At 49.0% G+C, this 23,333-nt stretch overlaps 1 protein-coding gene across 1 annotated transcript in view; it reads right to left on the bottom strand.

Annotated features, from left to right (window-relative positions):
• Window positions 1-3,543: 3,543 nt before the first annotated feature.
• Window positions 3,544-23,333, bottom strand: part of CYP4F22 (cytochrome P450 family 4 subfamily F member 22) — a 35,647-nt gene continuing 15,857 nt past the window's right edge. Inside the window, exons 3-13 of the mRNA XM_070792619.1 lie at window positions 22,443-22,587; window positions 17,137-17,190; window positions 16,907-17,034; window positions 16,204-16,325; window positions 11,853-12,120; window positions 9,439-9,505; window positions 9,199-9,328; window positions 7,530-7,663; window positions 6,558-6,622; window positions 5,097-5,179; window positions 3,544-4,518 (exon numbers count right to left, since the gene is read on the bottom strand). Of these exons, the coding sequence (XP_070648720.1) occupies window positions 4,341-4,518; window positions 5,097-5,179; window positions 6,558-6,622; window positions 7,530-7,663; window positions 9,199-9,328; window positions 9,439-9,505; window positions 11,853-12,120; window positions 16,204-16,325; window positions 16,907-17,034; window positions 17,137-17,190; window positions 22,443-22,587 (1,374 nt within the window). The 3' untranslated portion in view covers window positions 3,544-4,340. The remainder of the gene's footprint in view (window positions 4,519-5,096; window positions 5,180-6,557; window positions 6,623-7,529; window positions 7,664-9,198; window positions 9,329-9,438; window positions 9,506-11,852; window positions 12,121-16,203; window positions 16,326-16,906; window positions 17,035-17,136; window positions 17,191-22,442; window positions 22,588-23,333) is intronic.

The raw sequence follows: 23,333 nt of genomic DNA on the forward strand, positions 1-23,333 counted from the left end.
TTGACTCTTAAACACACTTACACACACTCACATACTTGCACACAGTCACATGGATGCTCGCATATTCACTCAAATGCACCCTAACGTACCAAGTCACACGACCTCGCGCGCACTCACGCTCACACATTAAAGTAGTGGAGACCAGACGCTTTAGAGCCTGTTGTTCCCGAACCGTCCAGCAGATGGAGCCTCCGACACACTCAGGAGAGGGAAGATTTAAAAGCAATAAATGACAGCACCAGGCCTTAAGAATCACACACACGGGTGCACCTGCGTCTCGGGGACCTTGTCTCTTTCCCCTCCTCCTTGTCTCCTTCATTCACCACCCACAGCCCTTAGCGGAAAGTCAATCTGCATTAATTACAAGGATGGTGATCCTGTAAAATCCACACGATAAGGGAAAACGGAGCAGCAGAGAGGGGCAGTCATGCGCCCAAGCCCACCGCTAGGAGCGGGCAGAGCCGGGGTTTGAACCCACACCTCTTGCCTCCCAGGGACAAGTTATTTTTGCCGGTGGAGGACAAGGTTGCAAGGGAAAGGGTGGGGCGAAAGATGCCGTTGCGATATTTAGGGAATGGTGTGCGCCTAGAGACCTCAGCCTGAACAAGGATGTGGAAGACGGAGCATCATCAAAGCCGAGTAGTGCCTGTAGGGCCCGGAATCGCAAGTTCCCCACTTAGACCGCCAGTAGCCTCTGACACGGGATTCCGAGCGATGATCCCACTTTACGCCACCTGAGGGCGCCCCAGGACCGGCTTCCCAGGTTTGCCTCCGCTCCTCCATGCCTCCAACCCCACCCCATTCCCTAGCCCACTCCTTTCCGGGCGAAGAGGGGCTAGAGACACCGCCAGGACAAGGAGCCCGAAGCATCGGGTAGAAAACGACTCCGGGCCCCCTCTAAGGTCCCAGGGACATCGTTGTATGATTCGGGGTGAGTCGTTTCATTCTGGGAAACTCAAGTTTCCACCTCCGTGTAACGAAACAGTGCGTGTGTGCTCAGCTGCTAAGTCGCCTGCGACTCTTTTGTGACCCCATGGATTATAGTCCGCCAGGCTCCTCTGTCCATGGAATTTCCCAGGCAAGAATACTGGAGTGGGTTGCCGTTTCCTCCTCTAGGGGAATCTTTCCCGACCCAGGGATCCAACCCGCGTCTCCTGCTTGGCAGGCAGATTCTTTACCACTGAGCCATCTAGAAAGCCCAAAAAGAGATAATAACAGCACCCTTGAAAATTAAATGAAAATATCTGGGAAGGGCACACAAGAAGTAGTCAATCGATTTATACCTCATTATTCATTTGGAGACACCAGGGGCTTGGTCCTTGAGCCCCTCCTTAGTGTACTCAGAAGCTCCCCAGTGTGTAGACGTGCACACACAGGCACACACACACACCAAGGGATCCCTCCTAGCCCTGAGGCTTTTTAAACCTCTAAACACTGAGCCTCCCCAGATGTACCTCACCAGCCCTGGACTCGGCCAAATTTAGAACCCATCTACCCAGCTGCCAGGTTGACTTCTCCAACTACCCTGGGCCAAACAAACATGCTGATCTCAAACCACCTCCCCCTTCCCCCCTCCCCCCAAAAAATAAAAACACTCCATTTGGGATTCTCCATCTCAATTGATAGCATGTCCATCTTTCCAGGTGCTCAGACCCAGACCTGGTCTTCCCTCATAGCTCAGTTGGTAAAGAATCCACTGCAATGCAGGAATACACCTTCAATGCAGGAGACCTGGGTTTGATTCCTGGGTCTGGAAGATCCCCTGGAGAAATAAATGGCAACCCACTCCAGTATTCTTGCCTGAAAAAATTCCATGGACAGAGGAGCCTGGCGGGCTACAGTGCATGGGGTCGCAAAGAGTTGGACACAACTTAGCGACTAAACCACCACAGAACCAAACCTGGTGTTGGCCCATTCTCCCAAACCCCACATTCCATTTATCTGCAGACCTGCCAGTATAACAATCATGAAACAATCATTTCTTATCATAATCCAACCGCCACTAGTTTCTTCTACAGCCCCCAGCTTGGGCAGAGCCACCATCATCTCACCACCCCACCCCACCCCCAACCAATCTGATTTCCTTCATCCCATCCTTGCCACAGTCTCTATTCAACATAGCAACCCACAGCTGTCAGATAACATTTTTTTAATATTTGTTTATTTATTTGGCTGCTCCAGGTCTTAGTTGCAGCACATGGAATCCAAAATTCTGTTTTGTGGCATGCGGAATCACCAGTTGCAACCTGTGAACTCTTAGTTGTGGCACATGCTATCTAGTTCCCTGACCAGAGATCAAACCCATGTCCCTGCATTAGGAGCATGGAGTAGTCTTAGCCACTAGACCACCATGGAAGTCCCTGTAAGACAAATCTTGTCCCTCTTTGGCTCAGAACCCTCCATGGCTCTCAATTTCTGTCACAATGAAATTCAAAATCCATCCAGTGACCTCCAAGGCTGTGTGAATTTACTTATTTATTTCCTTGTTTATTATCTGTCATCTGTTTCCCCCACTACTACCAGCACCAGAATGTCAGCGATGCAAGGACTCAAACACTCCCTGGCTCACAGCAGATGCTCAAAAAAATATGTGATGAATTAACATGATCATTGTAGTCACTGTCATCGTCCCACCTCTATAGGAGGTGGTGCAGTAGTAAAGAATCTGCCTGCCAGTGCAGGAGGCACAAGAGCCTTGGGTTCAATCCCTGGGTCAGAAAGATCCCCTGGAATAGAAAATGGCAACCTGCTCCAGTATTCTTGCCTGGAGAATCCCATGGACAGAGGAGTCTGGTCAGCTCCAGTCCATGGGGTTCCAAAGAGTCAGACACAACTGAAGCGACTTAGCACACACACACACACACACCCTCTGCATAAAACCTGTACTGTGACATGACCCACCCTTCCTCCCACCCTTCCTCCATTCCAGCCCCACTCCCCAGATCCAGCCACCCTAGTCCCTTTGTGAGTTCCATGAGCACACCACACTCTCTCACCCCAGGACACTTGCAGATGCTGTTCCTGCTTCCTGGAATGCACTTCACTCCCTTCTCAACCCTCAACTTCTACTCCAGGTTCAGCATCAGAGTAGCTCTCCTTGAGCCACCCTTCAACCCCTGCTATGCTTGCCCAGCACCAAAGCTTCTCTTTTGCAGCACTTGTCACAGGTTGTAAATACATTTACCCATGGAATTATTTGTCCAGGACATGTCCCCCATCCTCCTGAGGGCAGGGATTTACCTGCTGTTGTGCTCACAGCCCAGTGCCATTGGACACTTACTAAGCAGTATTTTGAATTAAGGGGCTTCCCAGGTGGCACTAACGGTAAAGAACCCATCTGCCAATGCAGGGGACAAAAGGGATTTGAACCCTGGGTTGGGAAGATCCCCTAGAGGAGGGCATGGCAATCCACTCCAGTTATTCTTGTGCAGAGAACCCCATGGACAGAGGAGCCTGGCGGGCTACAGTCCATAGGGTCGCAAAGAGTCGGACACCACTGAAGAGACTTAGCATGCACATGTTGAAATAAACGAATGCACAAACTGTCACAAAAAGCCCAAGTTTATGTCCAAAGACAAACGGCTTCCCAGCCTCCTAGCCCACAACTTCCCAGCTGTCCAGGACCTCTCATTTCCTTGCTGGAATCCAGGTGTGAGGATCTGATCTGGCTAGGGAGTGGGTGATAGGAGCTGTCTGCATGCTTTGCTTATATTCTACAAAATTCAGGACACTCGCCAAAGGGGTTATGAGCAAGGGAAGAAGGAAGGGGCTTGAGAGGGAGAGTCTGGGCTTACAAGTCAACAACAAACATCCTGGGCCCTGGGATGCAGCCTCGGGAGTTCATCCCTGTGAGCTGGGGGCTTCAGGAAGGTGATGTTCAGGGTTCTGATCTCAGGCTCCAGTTTTCAAGTCTTCAATTTAAAAGCCAGCCGCGATCTGAGGTAGACTGGGCTTGTAGCCTAGAGGCCTAAGGTATCTATCCTTGGTCCTCCGAGAGATGCTGGGGAGGGGCCTGAGCCCAAGGGAACGTGGCCAATCCTGGTCCCTCAAATAAGAGGGCGGAAACTGGCACTTAGGGGGACGGGTTCTCGACCTCGAGGGGCGGGATCAGACCCTCCAGATGCGGAGCCTTGCCTTGAGTGGTTGTGACCTGCACCATCAGGCTGCTTAACGGGGGAGTCCGGTCCTCCAGGAGCTGAGCCTTCCAGGGGGCGTGGTCTATGCCCTCAGGCTCTTGGGGGCGGGGCCTGGGCCCTCGGGGGCGGAACCTAGGCCTCTCGGGGCGGGGCTTGGGCCCCTGGGATCCGCAGGAGCGCCGACCTTCAGGGGCGCGCCGACCTTCAGGCCCGCGGAGGCAGCGGCTCCACCTTGAGCCAGATGCCGTTCTCCGTGCGCAGAATGAGCTCGGGCTTCCGCCGCACCTTGCGTGTTCGGTCCACGCTCAGGCGGAAACGCAGTAGCGTCAGCGCCACAGCCACGCGCATCTCAGCCATGGCGAAGCTCTGTCCGATGCAGTTCCTGGTGGACGGAGGACAGGGGGGCTCAGGCTAAGCCGCTGTGTGAGCGGGGTCCCTGGGATGGAGTGAAATGACCTCCCCCTCGGAGCCTCAGGGTTTCCCGGGTAGCTCAGACGGTAAAGAATCTGCCTGCAATGAGGGAGACCTGGGTTCGATCCCTGGGTTAGGAAGTTCCCCTGGAGAAGGGCATAGCAACCCACTCCAGTACTCTTGCCTGGAGAATCCCATGAACAGAGGAGCCTGGCGCGCTACAGTGCATGGGGTCGCAGAGAGTTGGACATGACTGAACGGCTAACACACACTGGGAGCCTCAACTCCCGGACAAAGGCATCATAGAGCCATTAAGAGCACATGAGCCCAGAACTCAGGGCTTGGCATAGAGTAGATATCTGATACCCTGGATGATATCGTAGGGTCTGATTTGGGGGCTTCCTGATGTAGTGAGGGCACGAACAGGGTACCAGGTTGGTGGACAGGACACCCCCAGTGGTTTCTGCTCCTAACAGGCACATCCCTGACCTTCCACTGGCCTTGATGTTCCTCCTACACTTCACTTGGATTGGGGGAAATAAAAGTTACCTGGGTCCTGCAGAAAAGGGCACGTAAGCCAATGGGGAGCGCTGCTGTGGGTTGTCCGGATCAAAGCGATAGGGGTTGTACACCTAGGCAGAAGTAGATTGTGGGTGAGTTTAAGGGGGCCTGATTCTGGCCGTCCCAGCGTGGTTCCCTCCCTCAGCCTCTGGGGGCCAGACCAGCTGGGCCAAGAGGTCCAGCCACACCTGCCTCTTTTCCATTCTACCACAGGACCTTTGCACTGGCAGTTGCCTCCACATGGGACACAGTTTTCCCTGCTCCTCACACTTTTAAAGTGTGAACATTTTCAGTTTTAGCTCACCCCTCTCTTCTCTAGTAAGGACCTTCCTCACTGTGTGAGCTAAACTGCTCTCCCCCAACCCAGGCCAGCTTTTGTTTCCTTTGTGTACTTATCACAGTTCAAAATGATCTTATTTATTTGCTTATTTTCTTCCTCCTCACTTCACTGTCTGCTCTGTGAGAGCAAAGACAGAGTGCCCCAGAGGGCCCTCAGTGTCCCATACACAGTAGTTGCTCAAGAAAGATGTGTTGGGGTTTCCCTGGCAGTCTTGGACTCCAAAATTACTGCAGATGGTGACTGCAGCCTTGAGATTAAAAGGTGCTTGCTGCTTGGAAGAAAAGCTATGACCAACCTAGACTATTAAAAAGCAGAGATATTACTTCACCAACAAAGGCCCATCTAGTCAAAGCTATGGTTTTTCCAGTAGTCATGTATGGATGAGTGAGACTTGGACCATAAAGAAAGCTAAGCACTGAAGAATTGATGCTTTTGAACTGTGGTGTTGGAGAAGACTCTTGAGAGTCCCTTGGACTGCAAGGAGATCCAACCAATCAATCCTAAAGGAAATCAATCCTGAATATTCATTGGAAGGACTGATGCTGAAGCTCCAATACTTTGGCCACCTGATGCAAAGAGCTGTGGAGGAGCAAGAAAAGACTCCGATGCTGAGATAGATTGAAGGCAGGAGGAGAAGGGGACGACAGAGGATGAGACGGTTGGATGGCATCACCGACTGGATAGACATGAGTTTGAGTAAGCTCCAGGAGTTGGTGATGGACAGGGAAGCCTGGTGTGCTGCAGCCCATGGGGTCACAAAGAGTCAGACACAACTGAGTGACTGAACTGAACTGAACCCTGGCAGTCCAGTGGTTAGGACCCTGCAATTCCACTGCAGGGAGCATGGGTTCAATCCCTGATCAGGAAACTAAGAGCCCACATGCCACACAGTGCAGTCAAAAAGTTAAAAAAAAAAAAAAAAGATTTGTAGATATAGTGAATTAACAGTGAATGGGTGAATGAATGGGGGTGACGGTGAGAAGAAGTCCTCAAGCCCTGCATTCAGCCCTACCATCTGGCTCCCTGGGGAGGAGGAGAGGGGTGGCCTTGCTGACCAAGGTCTTAGGAGGAAGAAGCCGAGAGAAGGGAGGGTTGGGGCAGGAGCTCACCTTGGAGTCAGGCCACACTGCAGGGTTATAGTGGGTCCCATAGATGCTAACCAGGCAGATGATTCCTGTGGGGAGGGGGAGGGTCAGTGGGGTCAGTAGAAATGAGGGAAACCAGGACCTCCTCTGGAGACCTACCCCTCCCCCAGCTCTCTCCAGAGCCACACAATTCCCACAAGCCATCTGCCACCGTTTCCTGCCCATCCTTCCTTAAAATCTTCTGCTTCACCATCTACTGCCTTGCTTCTCCATTAGAGGTCCCCATAGCCTTCTTCCAAGCTGTCATCCTGGCCACACAGGGATCTTACTCACACATCTGACATTGCTCCTCCACAGCTCAAATACCTCGCATGGCTCCCTACCACCCCGAGGATTAAGTTCAAGTGCCTCAACCGTACATTCCACTTCTTTCACTATCTGTACCCTGAGGCTCTGCTCCATAAGCATGTTCTCTCTTTCATTTCCCAAGGCTCACCTCTCATGTTCCCTCTTCCAGGCAGCCCTCCCTGCATTCCATGCCAGATACAGTCATCACTCCTTATCTGGGGCTGCTCCAGTCCCTGTCCCTCCCTGTAGCCCATCCCTCACCCCATGTGACTGGGAACATCCATGTCCTGCTGAATCTTCCCCAGACTGGCTGGTACTCAAGGCTTGGAGCTGGGGATGAGGCTTCACTAGATGCCCAGCCTCACCCAGGATAGGACCTGGCCTCCAGGGGATATCTGGCAACAGAATGAAGCCAATCCTTCTCTACCTGCACTCTCACAGAGCCCACCCCATCATACCTACTCCTTTCTTTCTGCTTGGATCCACCCACCTCTATCTCCCCGATACAAACACACAACAGGATCTCCTCACCACCCCCAGAAGCAACAGGCTATAAATTGCCTACAAGGATAACGCACCTGGGGCAGGCATGGCCAGACCCCCATAGGCAACAGAGCAAGCGGGCAACAGGGAGCACAAAGGGGGCACCTTTGGGGATGATGCGTCCGTCTGGGAGCTTGATGTCCTCCGTGCAGCGGCGGGAGACCAGGGTCACAGGTGGGAACTGGCGGAGGCTCTCCTTGATGCACATGGTGGTGAAGGGCAGTTGGGTCAGGTCGTCCCTGGGGAATGTGGAACAGTGGGTGACTAGAGGCCAGGCCGTGACGCCACCCCTCCCCTAGAGACACACACACACATATGCATAGGCTATTAGGAGCAACCACAGGAAACCAGTCCAGGATTTCAGACTTCCCCCAACTTCAGGCATTTGCAGTTATGCCCTGCACACACCTCTAATCCTCAACAGAAAAAATATCTGCCCCCTGACCAATCAGAGCAGCGCTAGCTGGATGTCTTTGAGCCCAGCATTAATTCTCTAACTGATGAATTGTGTGGAGGTCAGGGGGCACCCCTGGGGATGTGCCAGGACAAACAGAGCAACCTAGAGTAGCACCGATTTACCAGCCTGAATGGTTCAACTTCAGTATTTATAAACCCACACATTATCTCCTTATACTGTATTAATTTTTTTTCCTTTGGACTTCAGTGCCCAACATTAGATTAATTATAATTGTTCATGATCTAGATTGTTTTCTTTACACTAACAGGCTGTCTTTCAAAGAAATTTTATGCTGCTACCACAAAGGGCAAATGGCATGCCTGGTATAAAGAGATCCATAAATGTAAACACCACTGGGAAAAGAGAAGACAGGTGTTGAGTTCTGGCTAGACACCACCTCCTGCCAATTCTCAGAGTCTGAGGCGTCTTCTCCCTTCCTTAACAAGGCAGATTAGCAAGGTGTAAAATGGCATCAATGTAAGATGGCATCAGTGTAAGATGGCATCAGCTGAAAGTGTCTCCCTGAGTTCATAATCCAAATGACTGATAATGAACCAAAAGGGACTTTCTAGTTGTTTGATGCTGCATAATGCTGTGTTTTCTTTGCATCATCCAGAATCAGCTCTACACAGCACACATCTGAAGTAAACTAGATTATTATTCCTGATTCTTACACTTCCCCACTACACTGGAATTAGGCACCATGCCCTTTGCCATGTGATTCTGAGTACCTTCAGCTCAGATGGATGGAGTCTATGTCCCACCCGACTCATGTTGGGATCAGCCCGGTGAAATGCTTTAGCTAATAGAATGTTACAGTGCAAGCAGAGGTTTTTAATTGTGTGATTCTTTGTGCTTCTGGAGTCTGCCTTGAGAGAACCATGTCCAGTATGGCTGCTGGTCCAAGGAGAATGAGGAGACATGTAGGACAGATCTGAATTCAAACCTCAGCTTGGAAACAAACCTATTCAACTCAGTGAAGCTCAGCAGCAATAAGAGAAATATGCAGATGACAGCAAAAAGTATGTGCAGACAAGAGCAATAAATAAATGCTTGCTGCAAACCACTGAGCTTAGGAACTGTTTGTTACACAGCATTATTGCAACCTTTTCTGACTAAGACATTCCCAACTAAGAATTCCTGCACTATGAAGAATGCCTATGCATTACTGTCATCCCATTTTACAGTTGAAGAAACTTAAATTCAAGGAGTTTAAGTGACTTGTCTAAGGTTAGTTAGACAGTAAGTGGTAGAGAGATTAATACTCAAGGCTCTAAACTCAACCTGCCCCCAATATCCCCAGGACCCAAGACTGACCACTCCAGTTCCTCCAGCTCCCGGCCTTTCATGACTTCCTGGATCTCTTCTCGGCACTTCTCCTGGTACTCTGGATACTTGGCCAAGTTGAACAGTACCCATGACAGCCCACTGGAAGTTGTGTCATGACCTGCAGGCAGATAAGGAGCCCAGATAGAGGCTGCTGAAGGTAGCAGAGATGCTGTCCTCAGACAATGGGTCCCTTTCCCATCCTTCCTTAGCCTCACCCCACATCCTCACCCTCAAACATGAATGTGTCTGCCTCAGCTCGGATGTCCTCGTCTGAGAGTTCCTTTCCATCTTCATCCTAGAATGGGCAATAGACTGCTCAGCTCATTTTGTCTCACCCGCCACAACCTAGGAGTTCTTCCTAGGACACCCCCTTTGGAGACGTCCCTGTGGCCCAGTGATTAACAATTTGCCTTCCAATGCAGGTGTCAAGGGGTTCAATCCCTGGTCCCGGAAGATCTCACATGCTGGGGAGCAACTCAGCCCATGTACCACAACTACTGAGCCCACACACCTAGAGCCCATGCTCTGCAATAAGAGATGCCACCGCAATGAGAAGCCCATACACCAAACGAAGAGTAACCCCCAGTTACTGCTACTCGAGAAAGCCTGAGCAGCAACAAAGACCTAGCACAGCCAAAAACAAATAAATAAAAATTTTAAAAAGATCTCACATGCTGCACCTAAGACCCAGAGCAGCCAAATAAATGAATATATATTTATTAAAGACACCCACCTCTTTCTCTTAAGCCAAGCTGCAGGGGAAAGGATTCCAGGCAGGTGTGTGTGTGTGTTAGTCACTCAGTCATGTCTTGACTCTTTGCCACCCCATGGACTGCAGTCTGCCAGGGTCCTCTGTCCATGGAATTCTCCAAGCAAAAATACTGGAGTGGGTTGCCATTCCCTTCTCCAGGGTATCTTCCTGACCCAGGGATCAAACCCACGTCTTCTGCATTGCAGGCAGATTCTTTACCATCTGACTACCATGGAAGCCCAAGCAGACAGAGGTATGCAACTTGTCCAAGAAAGAGGGAAAGAGAGCCAAAGGTGAGAGGAAGAAGGGAGTTCACATTTCTTCGGCAGTTCGTATCATCAAGCATCTTGCCGGAGGCCTGACAAAATCTCATGATCAGATCTTATGATCGTCATGTTATAAATGAGGAAACTGAGGGTCAGAGGGAAGACTAAGGTCAAATATGCATGAAGTGGTAGAGCTAGAACTAGCATCCAGGACCGTCTGAATCCAAAACCCAGGTGCTGCTCAGAAACTCCACAGAAGCATTACAAACAGGTGACCACCTATCTCTGCAAGTGTCGTATTTCTTCAAGATCTTGTGTTTCATCTTTGTTAGTGCCGTGGGCTGAAATGTGTCCCTCCCCTCCCCCACTCCAGAACCCATGAGTTAAAATCCTAACCCCAAAATGTGACCTTATCTGGAGATAAGGCTTTTGCAGAGGTAATTAAATTACAGTGAGGTCATTAGTGTGGGCCTTAATCCAGTGTGACCAGTGTCCTTACGAGAAGAGGAGAAGAGGACAGACATGGACAGAGGAGAGGCCATGTGAAGACACAGGTGAGGACAGCCAGCTGCAAGCCAAGGAGAGCGGCCTCGGGAGAAACCAGTGCTGCCATCACTGTGATCTCAGAGTTCTAACCTCCAGACTGAGAAGACTGATTTCTGCCCTTGAACCTCCCAGTGCTGGGACTTCCCTGGGGGTTCATTGGATACGAATCTACCTGCCAGTTCAGGGGGCAATTCAATCCCTGTTCCTGGAAGACCCCACATGCTGTGGATCAACTAAGCCCGTGCGCCAAAACTACTGAGCCCACGTGCTACAACTACTGAAGCCCTCCCCTTAGAGCCCGTGCTCTGCAGCAAGAGAAGCCACTGCAAGGAGAAGCCTGTGCATGGCAATGAAGAGTAGCCCCTACTCGCCACAACTAGAGAAAGCCCACACACATCAACAAAGATCGGCCAAACAAATTAATAAAATAAAATTTTTAATACTATAAGTAAATAAACAAACCACCCAGTGTCATGCAGCTTTTTTTATGGCAAATCTGTGCTCAGTTGCTCAGTCATGTCCAACTCTTTGCAGCCCTATGGACTGTAGCCCACCGGCCTCCTCTGTCCATGGAATTTTCCAGGCAGGAATACTGGAGAGAGGAGCTATTCCCTTCTCCAGGGGATCGTCCCAATCCAGGGATCAAACCTGCATCTCTTGCATCTCCTGCACTGGCAGGTGGATTCTTTACATCCACACCACCTGGGAAACCCCACTGCAGATCTAGCAAATGAATAGTCTCACATGTTCTACATCTGCTTGCCTTCTAGATCCACATTCTATATGTGTGCACTCAGTCACGCCTGACTCTTTGCGACCCCATGGACTATAGCCTGCCAGGCTCCTCCGTCCATGGGATGTCCCAGGCAAGAATACTGGAGTGAGCTGCCATTTCCTTCTCCAGGGGATCTTCCTGACTCAGGAATCGATCCCATGTCGCTTGCATTTCGTGCACTGCAGGCAGGTGGTTTACCACTAATGCCACCTGAGATCCACCTGAGTTTGGATTTTCCACAGTTGTGCCAGCTCATGAGGAAGCTGTCCCAGGCAGGACTCCACCGTCCAGGGTCCCGTCTCACCTTGGCCAGGAGCAGCACATCAATGAAGTCCAAGGTCTTGCCCTGCTTGGCCTTAAACCAGGCCTCAGCCCCCTGTTGGCGTAGCGCCCGCCGCCGCTCCTGAATGACCTCTGTGGTGAAACCATGCACGGTGTCACAGGCCTGCCGGAAGCGCCGTCCATCAGCTGTGCGGTAGTAGATGAAATCGAGGTAGTGATGCAGGCGATACTGGCGCCGGACCACCAGGGCACTCAGTTCAATGATGGCTGAGATGTAATCGCTCATCTTCCTGCCAGGGAGAAAAAAGGACATGAGCATAGGCCCTAAGACAAGCTTCCTCTCTCAATGGGCAGGTGACAGAGTTGTTGTTGTTTAATTGCTAAGTTGTGTCCAACTTTTTGTGACCCCGTGGGCTCATCTGTCCATGGGATTCTCCAGGCAAGAATACTGGAGTGGGTTGCCATTTCCTTCTCTGGGGGATCTTCCCAACTCAGGGATCGAACCCATGTCTCCTGCATGGGCAGGCGGGTTCTTTACCACAAAGAGCAGCCCTGAATTAACTCTACTTTCTTATTTCCTTGTTTGTTTGTTTGTTTTGGCTGCACTAGGTCTTAAGTGCTGCATGCAGACTTTCTCTAATTGTGACAAGCAGGGAGCTACTCTTCATTGAAGTGCATGGGCTTCTCACTGTAGTGGCTTCTCTTGTTGCAGAGAACAGGCTCTAGGCCCACCGGCTCAGTAGTTGTAGCACAGAGGCCTTGTTGCTCCAAGGCCTGTGGGGTCTTAATTTCCAGACCAGAGATTGAACCCCTGCATTGGCAGGTGGACTCTTAACCTCTGGACCACCAGAAGTCCATTTCCTTGTATTCTAGATGTTTGTCCATCTGGAGCCTCACTGACTGGACAGACACCACCCCTCCCAGGACTAGCTGTTTCTTAGAGGCAGCAAATGACTCACCCAGGAGCATGCCTTTCTTTTGCAAACTAACCAATCCAGAGTCCATACTCCAAACATTACTGGGCTGAATCACTATACCCCTACCTTAATTATCCCAGGGCCAAGCACTGGATAACTTGGGGCACCTCTCTGCCCCAGAGCCAGCTGAAATCATACAAAGTAGCCAAGCCTAGGAGTTCCCTGGTTGTTCAGTGGTTAAGAATTTGCCTGCCGATGCAGGGGACACAGGTTGGATCCCCGGTCCAGGAACTAAGATCCTACATGCCTCAGGACAACTATGGGCATGTGCCACAACTACTGAAGCCTGCTGTCTAGAGCCTGTGAGCTGCAACAAGAAAACACACTGTCACAAGAAAACCCACCTCAATGAGAAGCCCACACACCGCAGCAGCTAGAGAGTGGCTTCTGCTCACGGCAGCTAGAGAAAGCCCACACGCAGTAACCAAGAGCCCACATCAAAGACTCATCTCACCTATAAACAAACTTTTTTTAAAAACTTAAAAAAAAAAACTACCCTGTCCTAAGGCTGCATACCCTGCCTTTCCCATTCCTTCCCATAGAAGACCCCCTGAAAATGTTCCTGCCATGCCCCGTCCTGGTGCTTCTCCAGGCAGCCTTGTGTCTTGTGGCATACCACGCCCCACCCCCCCGCCCTCGCCTCATCTTGGAAATGGTAAGTAACAAACTATCGCAACTGCTTCCTCATCTGTAGTCCTCACCATAACCTGAATAAAACTAAATTCTAGGTACATTTTAAAACAGGCCCAAAGAGAGATGAGGACTTCCATATAAATGAAGCATCACTAAAATTAAATGACTACAATCCACAGTGTGGGAGAAAATATTTGCAAATCGCGTATCTGATGAGGAGCTTGTATCTAAAATATGCAAAGCACTCTTAAAATAAGTCAATAATAAGGACTTCCCTGGAGTCCCATGGCTAAGACTCTGCCCTCCCACTGCAGGAGGCTCAGGTTTGATTTCTGGTTGGGGACCTAGACCCCACATGCCATGACTAAGAGCTCACACGTGACGACTAAAAGGTTCTGCATGCCACAACGAAGACCAAAGGTCCTGTGTGCTGCAACTAAGACCTGCCACAGCCAAACAGACAGATAAAAACTCAGTAATAAGAAAGACAAATAACCCAACTTTAAAATGGGCAAGGAATATGCAAAGACATTTCTCCAAAGAAGACATACACCTGGCCCATAAGCACCTGAAAAGATGCTTCACAGTATTAGCCATTATTGTTGCTTTCAGTTGATAAGTTGTGTCTGACTCTTTGTGACCCTATGGACTGCAGCACGCCAGGCTTCCCTGTCTCCTGGAGTTTGCTCAAATTCATGTCCATTGAGTTGGTGACGCTAGGGACATTAGGGAAATTAACCATTATCTATTAGGGAAATGCAAACAAAAACTACAATGAAATACCACTTAACCTCAACTAAGATGGCAATAATCAAAAAGATAGATAATAACAAGTGTTGCTGAGGGTGTAGAGAGATTGGAGTCTCACATACTGCTGGTAGGAATGTACAATGCTGCAACCAATTTTTGGAAAAAGTTAGGCAGTTCCAAAAAAGATTAAACAAAGAATTATCATAAAGACCAGTAATTCTATGATTAGGTATGTACCCAACAGAATTTAAAATGTTCACACAGAAACTTGTACAAAAATATTTATAGCAGCATTGTTCATAATAGCCCAAAAATTGAAATATTTTATGTCTTTGAAAGACATTTTATGTTGAAAGACCTTAATGTCTTTCAACAGATGCTTGGATAAGCAAAACATGATATTATATGGTACTGCCATTTAACTTCTCAGTCGTGTCTGACTCTTTGCGACCCCATGGACTACACTCCGCCAGGCTTCTCTGTCCATGGGATTTCCCAGGCAAGAATGTTAGAGTGGGTTGACATTTACTTCTCCAGAGGATCTTCCTGACCCAGAAATTGAACCCACATCTCCTGTATTTCCTGCACTGAAGATGGATTCTTTACTGCTGAACCACATTATATGGTAAGTGGAATGTTATTCAACAAGTTTTAAAATTAATTATTGGTAATTCATCTACAACATGGGTGAATCTGGAAACAATGTATTGACTGAAAGAAACCAGACATGAAATTCTGTGTCTATGTGAATTTTATGGAAATCTACATGAAATTTCCGTAAAAGACAAATCTACAGAGACATAAGGAAGATCAGTAATTGCCTAGATCTGGAGGGCAAGTGGGAAGTGGGGGATGAAAGAATAATACAATGATACAGGGTTTCTTCTCAGTGAAAATATTCTAAAATCAATTTATGGTGATGGGTGCACAATTTTGTGAACAGACTAAAAGCCATTGGTTGTATAATTTAAACGGGTGAATTGTATGGTATATCAACTACATCTCGGTAGAGCTGTTATTTTGAAAAAAAGAAAAACGAAATCGCAAGGGGCAGAGCTGCCAAGAGCTGTCCTTAAGTGTGCTCGTTGTCTTCATGCCTTTCTCACCAGCTGCCGTTTTCTTGCTTATTTGCTCGTGGTTACTGCCCCTCTTCCCACTAAAATGTAAGTTCCTTGTCTGTGTTGTTGACCACCGTTTTCTACTCTAGAGCTGGGACATAGCAGGCACTCAAAATATATTTTTTGGATCAACTAATGAATTAATTATGAAGGCCATCTCCACCTTACCTAACTGAAACAATACCACCACAACGCCCAGAGTAACAGAGTCAGCAGCTCGTTGCTGAGGACCTACTATGTGCTATAAACTTGACAGTCATTATGTCCCTTATTCCTTATATCCCCACTTATACTAGAAGCTCCAAGGAACTGGGACTGAGTGCTCACCACCATATCCCCCATAGCTAGCATAGTGCCAGGCACGCAGTAGTTGCACAACAGAGATTTGATGAATGAATCAGTGAACCAGGGCAATAGATATTTTATTTATTCACTCAACAAACATCCACTCATCACCTACTGTGTGCCAGGGCAGTGCTACATCATTTTAACCTTCAAGCATCTCTCAGGCCAGGCACTGACACTCTTATTTTACAAACAAAAAACTGAGGCTCAGAAAGTGTGGGGAGGGACTCTTTCCAAAGACCACATACTTTTCATGGAAGAATGAATTAAACTTAGCACTCACTGAGCATCTACTGTGTGCCAATCCATTGACTCATATTATCTCATTTAATTCCCCTACGATGACTATGAGGACCAGATGGAGATGTGCGTTTTGGGGATAAGGAAGCAGGCTCAGAGACGTGATGTCAGTTTCCCAGAACCACACAGCCTGTCAGTGGCAGAGCACCAACAGCCCAGGAGTGCCTAACAGCTAAGAGATTTCTTTCTCCTCTCGTCACCCTGCCCCTGCAGCAGCTGGCTCTGTGTTCCCTAGGGAGGCCATACTCACTCCTGACAGTTGCTGTTGTAGCTGAAGACACATTTCTGAAGACAGTCCAGGGTCATGAGGCTGACATGCTCAAACATATCAAGGGAGACCTCTGAGCCCTCTGCCAGGCCCCGCCATTTAGCCTGGAAGACAAAGACACATGACAAATGGGCATGGAGACCACAGACTTTCAGCCAGGCTGATAATAACCCTGTTGCAAGCTCACTACAAGCCCACTTCATAAGTAAAGGAAGTGAGGGCTTCCCTGGTGGTTCAGTGGTAAAGAATCCGCCTGCCGACGCAAGAGATACGGGTTCAATCTCTGGCCCAGGAAGATCCCACATGCCTCAGAGAAAGTAAGTCTGTGCACCACAACTATTGAGCCTGTGCTCTAAAGGTCGGACATGCAACTTCTGAACCCACGAGCCACGATTACCAAAGCCCACAGAGCCTGCCTTCGGAAACAAGAGAAGCCCCCGCGATGAGGAGCCCACGCACTGCAACTAGAGAACAGCCCCTGTGTCCACAAACAGAGAAAAGCCCACGCAGCGATGAAGACCCAGTACAGCCAAAAATTAGTAAATAGTTTGTTTTTAAAAAAAAAAAAAAAGGAAGTAAGGCTTCCTGACATAGGCTTCCTGATGTCGCATGACTTGCCCACAAGCTGGAGTCTGGACCAGCCCCACTTCCAGATATCCTCTCCCCAAGAAACCCTGGGACTCACATGCATGGTATCAGCGCACTGGTTGAAGATCTTCATGTAGGGCTTCAGGATGTCGAAATGGAAGGCAGGCGTCAGCAGGCGGCGGTGCTGGCTCCACTTGTCACCTCTGCTGAGCAGCAGCCCATCTCCTACACCCAGGAGATCGAGGTTAAGGACCTTTCCAGGAAACCTCATGCCCCACCCCCTCTTCCCTGAAGCCCCAGCTCCAGCCTACCCAGTCCCGAGCTCACCCAGCCAAGGTTTCAGGAAGCCATAGAAAAGGTCATCCTTGGGGGCAACGGCAGCTGTGGGGAGAGAAGAGGTGACGATGCCTCAAAACAAGGTTCTGACACTTGACCTCTGCTTATGACCTCCTTGGGCCTCCACTCTGGGCTCTCACCTCCCACCTCACCCCTCCAGTGCAATCCTCCACACCTGCCCCAGGGAGATTCTTATAACACCTGATCTGAACATGAGCCTCCCCTGCTCAAACACCTCCCATGGCTCCCTATTGCCCTTGTAAAACATTTCAAGCTCAGGCTAGCACTGAAAGCCCAGCCCCATCTGGCTGCCATATTCCTCTCCCTTTCATCCTTCAGCAAATGCCAAATAACCCCACATGCTGACCCTCACTTCCAAACTTTTGCCCAGACTATGCACTCTCTCCAGAATGGTTTTCTTCACCTGATTCTTCCCCTAATTCACCCCTTCTTTTCTGCCAACTCAGGCCATCTGAATTATACCTCCTGTGCTCACAGTCTCCAGCCTCTCCCTTTCCAGTCTGCTCTGCACCCTAGATCCAGGGAGATCTTATCTGACTCTAGATCTGACCATGTCCCTTCCTGCCCACACACTCATCAGTCTCAAACACAGCTGCTCAGCCCATTTTCAACACTCTGAGTGACCTATCCCAGTCCACACCACTCTCAAAATACCTCTGCCCTCCACCTCAACCATCCCTTGCCCCACATACATTCAACTTGCTAACATCACAGAACTTTTCTCAGCTTCTTGAAAAGCTATGTTCTCTCTCGGTTCTGAGTCTTTCCACCAGGCACCCTCTCTGTCTCGAAAACTCTTTCCTCATTCTTCCAGTCTCCACTTGCATGCCATTCCCTCTCCCATCAGTCACTATCAGTTACAAATTCCTTGAGGGGAGGGACCTAGTTGATCACTAATGTATTGGTGCTAAATAAATTTTTATTGTGTGAATGAATTAGCCAATCAAAGGATGAATGAATGAAAACTATCAATGGTTGGATGGATGAATGGATGGATCATTGGATGGATGGGTGGATGGATGGGTGGGTGGATGGATGGGTGGGTGGATAGATGGATGGATCATTAGATGGATGGGTGGATGGATGGGTGGATGGAGTGAGTGAATTCCCTTTCTATGTGCTAAATAGAATTGGGACAGAATGGGCAGGGTGCAGGAAGGAAGTACCTGAAACTCAAGTGATGTCAATTTTACCTGAGATATTACTCAGCCACCTACACACACACTCCCTAGGAATTGGCCAATTGTATGCACAACCACCTGTCCACTCATTCTCCCATTCAACAAACCTCTTCCACCACCCTTTTGTGCCCAACCCATGATGAGCGATGCTGAGGACCCAGAGATGGCTCAGCTCCACGCCCTGCCTGGTGGAGCTCTGGGTGTGGTAGAAAAGGGAAGCAGAGGCACACCATGCAAGCAGGTAGAATGTATGCCAGGAGTAGAGGGAGTCACAAAGAAAGGGCTGCTATAAGTCAAGGCAGACTTCTGGGAAGAGGCAGCTTTGGATGGGGAGGTGGAAGTCTCGTCTCTCCTCTCTGGGCTCTGGACTCCAGGCTAGGCCCTTTAGGGCTCTTTCTGACACATGAACCTGTATAATGGCTGTCCTGCTCAAACACCTCCCATGGCTTCCTAACACCCCCAGGATAAAACACAAGCTCCTTCACTTTGTACACTGGTGCTCTGAGTCCAGCTCCTGTCTCATTTCCTAAAGTCTATGGGGTCTTAAAGAGTCGGACACGACTGAAGCAACTTAGCATGCATGGCTGTTTTTGCTGTGTGTGTGTGTGCTCAGTTGCTCAGTTATGTCCGACTCTTTGCAACTCCATGGACATAGCCCGCCAGGCTCCTCTGTCCCTGAGATTTCCCAGGCAAGAATACTGGAGTGGGTTGCCATTTCCTTCTCCATGAAAAGTAGCCGACAGTTGGTTAATTCATTTATATGCAGAAATATTTAATGAGCACCTACTGAGTGCCAGGAGAACGAATTCATTGAGTTTTTGTAGGGTTGCCATGAGGCAGGCGGGACTGCTCTATTTTCTCTATTTGGATTGCCATTTCCTTCCTCAGGGTATTTTCCTGATCCAGGGTTTGAACCCGTGTCTCCTGTGTCTCCTACATTGGCAGGTGGATTCTTTACCACTGAGCCACCTGGGATACTACTGTGATTATAATTATTGCTCAGTGGTATCAAGAATTTGTGAGATGAAAAATCTCAGTCCCCAGCTCACAGGAGGAGCCTAATAGGGAAACATGAATGCATAGGAACCATGGAAAACAGTTTGGCGGCTCCCTGAAAAGTTAAACATAAAATTCCCATCAGCGTACATGTGTGCTTCCTTGTGTCTGACTCTTTGCGACCTCGTGGTCTGTAACCCCCCAGGCTCCTCTGTCCCTGGGATTTCCAGCCAAGAATACTGGAGTGGGTTGCCACTTCCTTCTCCAGGGGACATTCCTGACCCAGGGATTGAACTCGTGTCTCCTGTGTCTCCTGCATTGGCAGGTGGATTCTCCACTGAGCCACCTGGAAAGCCCCATATGACCCCACAATTCTACAACGAGGTATCTGCCCAAGAGAAATGAAAACATATGTCCAAAACTTGTACACACATGTTCCTAGCACTCTTATTCATAACAGTCGAAAGGCAGAAACAACCCAGATGTTTACCAGCAGATGAATGGATAAACAAATGTGGTATATCCATATATCCATAAATGAAATATTACTCAACCTTAAAAAAGGAATGAAGTCCTGGTCATTGCTACAGTGTGGCTGAACCTCAAAAACATTATTCAGCATAAAAGAAGTCAGTTGCAAAAGACCCTATGTTGTATAACTCCTTTCTTATGATATGTCCAGAAAAGAAAGTCCATGGGGACAGAAAGTATGTACCAGTGTCAAAAAGAGAAAGGAATGAGAGATGGCAACTTCATAGCTATGGGGTGTTTTATGGGGTGATTAAAAAGGTTTTGAAACTAGGGAGGGTGAATGATTGCACAACTATGATGCACTAAATACCTTCCACTTTAAGATAAGTAATTATACTGTATGTGATTACAGCTCAATTTTAGAAATGAGTATATAAAAACAAAGCTACAGTTATATGGCTATATATCCTGCTTTGTCATTCTAGAAAGCATTTTTACCTACCTTCTATCTCTATCACAAACATCTCTTGGAAGATAAAGAAACAGAGGTTCAAGGAGGAGCCATGGCTTTCATCAGCTGTGTGGGTTTAAGCCCAGAAGAGCAAGCCCCTCTCCACCCCCACCCCCAGATGTGGTCCCTAGACATTGGAATCTGAAACTTGGGGCCAGGCCTGTCTAATATGAGATAAGCAGGTACAGAGGGGCCTGGACTTCCTGGGGCCAGGAGACCCGACTCCAGGCTGCTTCTCCTGACTCACAGCCCCACCCTCCCTGAACTGCAGTCTCCCATCTGGTTCCTCCTGTGGGTGAGGCAAAGGATTTCCTGCCAGTCCTGAGAGGGCAGAAGGGAGAGGAAGGGAAGAGACCTGAGCATCGGACTAAAGTGCTAAGCTTAATTTTTCCTTTGTTTATTTTTGGCTGCTCTCCACTGCATGCGGAACCTTAGTTCCCAGACTACGGATTGAAACCACGCCCCCTGCATTGGGGAGTGGAGTCTTAACCGCTGGACCTCTGGGAAAGTCCCATCAAGTGCTAAGCTTATGGTGGGGGCCCTACTGCCTGGTCTACTTGCAGAGGGGGTCTCACAATCATGCAGGATGACATTCAGAAAACAGAGGCTCTGAGGTGATAGGGAGGGGGAGTGGGAAAGAAAGGAAAAAAAAAGATTTAAAAGGCAGAGTCTTGTTGATTTATGGCAGAAACCAACACAATATTGTACAGCAATTATCCTCCAATTAAAATAAAAATTTTTAAAGGCAGAAGAGAAGAAAGCCTTATTTAGCACCTACCCAACACTATCTTACTGAGTCTTCACAGCTGCCCCATTTAATAGATCAGAAGCTGAAGCCCGAAGCTAAATAAATCACTGGGTCACATAGCACACATGCTCCAGCCTGGATTCAAACCCAGCCCACCCAAGTCCTGGTCCAGGCCTCTTTTCCACAACTTGGTGTCCATCCCTTGGAAGTGTCACTGCTCCCCTCCCCCCAGAGTCTGATTTTCCCTCTTTGTTCTATGGGGATGGTTATTCCCCTGCAAGAGGCTTCTCAGGTGGCACAGTGGTGAATAATCCACCTGCCAATGCAGGAGATGTGGGTTCAATCCCCTGGAAGAGGAAATGGCAACCCACTCCAGTATCCTTGCCTGGGAAACCCCATAGACAGAGGACCCTGGCGGGCTACAGTCCATGGAGTTGCAAAGAGTCAGACACAACTGAGCGACTGAGCACATTCCCTTACACATGCAACAGTGGGGGATACAGAAGCAGGAGAAGGGCAGAGCTGAGAAGAATGACAGCCCCTTTCGCCTTCATGGCTCCAGGGGCCACCCTGAAGGTGGTCTCCAGAAGTGTGTTTGCAGAGGCCAAAGCTGAAGCCAGAGGTCCTAAAATTCCTGGAGCTCTTTATTTCCCATCCCTCTTCTCTCAAACATCCTCTGATACCTCTGGAGATGCCCAGGTACATCTGAGGCCACCCTGGGTGCCTAGAGACTCACTTATGAGGAAGATAGAATGCTGGACACAGATAACTCAGCCCTAAATGGTTAGGAGTGAGAATGGAAGAGTTCAGAGGAAAGAGCTATGGTCTGTGTAGGGAATCAAGGGAGGTTTCCAGGAGGAGGGGGTTATTCCAGCTGCATAATGAAGGCTGAGCAAGTGCTCCCCAGGAGCACTTGGGAATCCTAACCCTGGGATAGATGTGGAATGCAGAAGGGAGAGGCAATCTTTCTACTTTTCCCTCTCCACCAGTCAGCCTAGGTTAACAGAACAGGCTGCAGATTTGGATAGCCACAGTGGGAGTGTCAGAACCCAAGTGATGGGAGTGCCGTGGCTTAAAATTAAGCAACAACCATTTAACAAAAGCTTAGGCAAAACAACTGCCTATCTGAACATGTTTGCTCTGACTTTGAGGAGTGAACATCCTATCAAAGTTCCTGGGACTTTTAGATATTGTCACCTCTTTTCCCTTGCTGTTCTCATTATCTGTGAGTCAGCTCTGGTAAACTCCTATTCATACTTCAAAGCCCTACTCAAACAGCCTTTCCTCTGGATAGCCTACCTACTTAGAAACCCTGGTAGGCTGTGGGAGTTGAGGGTTTACTCATCAATCAGAGGCCCAGCCTGCCTACCTGAGGCGCCCACCAGTGGCTTGATGTAGTCAGGGTGCACCAGAACCACCAGTGGCAGGACGGGCCCTAGCCACACGAGGATCACGTGGTGCATGTCGTCCAGCACCTTCTTCTCATCTTGGAGGCCTCTCTCATTTGGGAGATACTGTAGGTGGTGGTAGAGAAAGGTCGTGAGATGGTACCCAGCCCTGGTTTCCCCTGGCCCTTCCCTCCTACCACTTCCTCAAAAGAAAGCCCTCAAAAGAAACCAGGAAGGGCTGTGTGATTGTAGACAGTCTGCTGCACCTCGATGAGCCTACATTCCCTCAGCTTAAAACTGGGGTGGTGGGCGGGGGGGAGGGAATCAACTCCCCTTCTGAGGACAATTGAGACAATTTATGAAACAGCAACATGAATGAGTCCTAGCACAGGGCTTGACACACAGCTGGTGCTCAAGAAATAAAACCAGTAACAGCAAACACAATAATGATAATGATTAGCATTTATTGAGTATTTTTGTTTGTAATAAAATATCACTGGTATTGTTCTAACACATACACATGTTTGCAGTGTTGGGCACTGCCATGGGCATTTTTCATATACTCGTATGTTCAACCCACACAAAAACCCTATCACGTAGATGCTACTATTTCCCCCATTTTACTTTACTCAGTAGGGTCAAATGACTTGTGTTAAGTTACAGGTGAGTAAGGGACTGTCTTCATTTGGGCTCCCCTAGAAGCAGAAAGACAAGGGTTCTAGGGCAAGCAGTTTACTTGGGAGGGTAATCCCCCAAAACATGGGTAAGGAGAGGGGGAGTGAGATAGACAGAAAGGCAGCCAGTAAAGAATCAGCAAGGGAATTATCCCCATGGGCAACTGGGGCTCATTCCCACTGGGGACCTCTTGGGGG

The sequence above is a fragment of the Bos indicus genome, chromosome 7, assembly GCF_029378745.1.
Source record: "Bos indicus isolate NIAB-ARS_2022 breed Sahiwal x Tharparkar chromosome 7, NIAB-ARS_B.indTharparkar_mat_pri_1.0, whole genome shotgun sequence".
NCBI classification, from domain to species: domain Eukaryota; kingdom Metazoa; phylum Chordata; class Mammalia; order Artiodactyla; family Bovidae; genus Bos; species Bos indicus.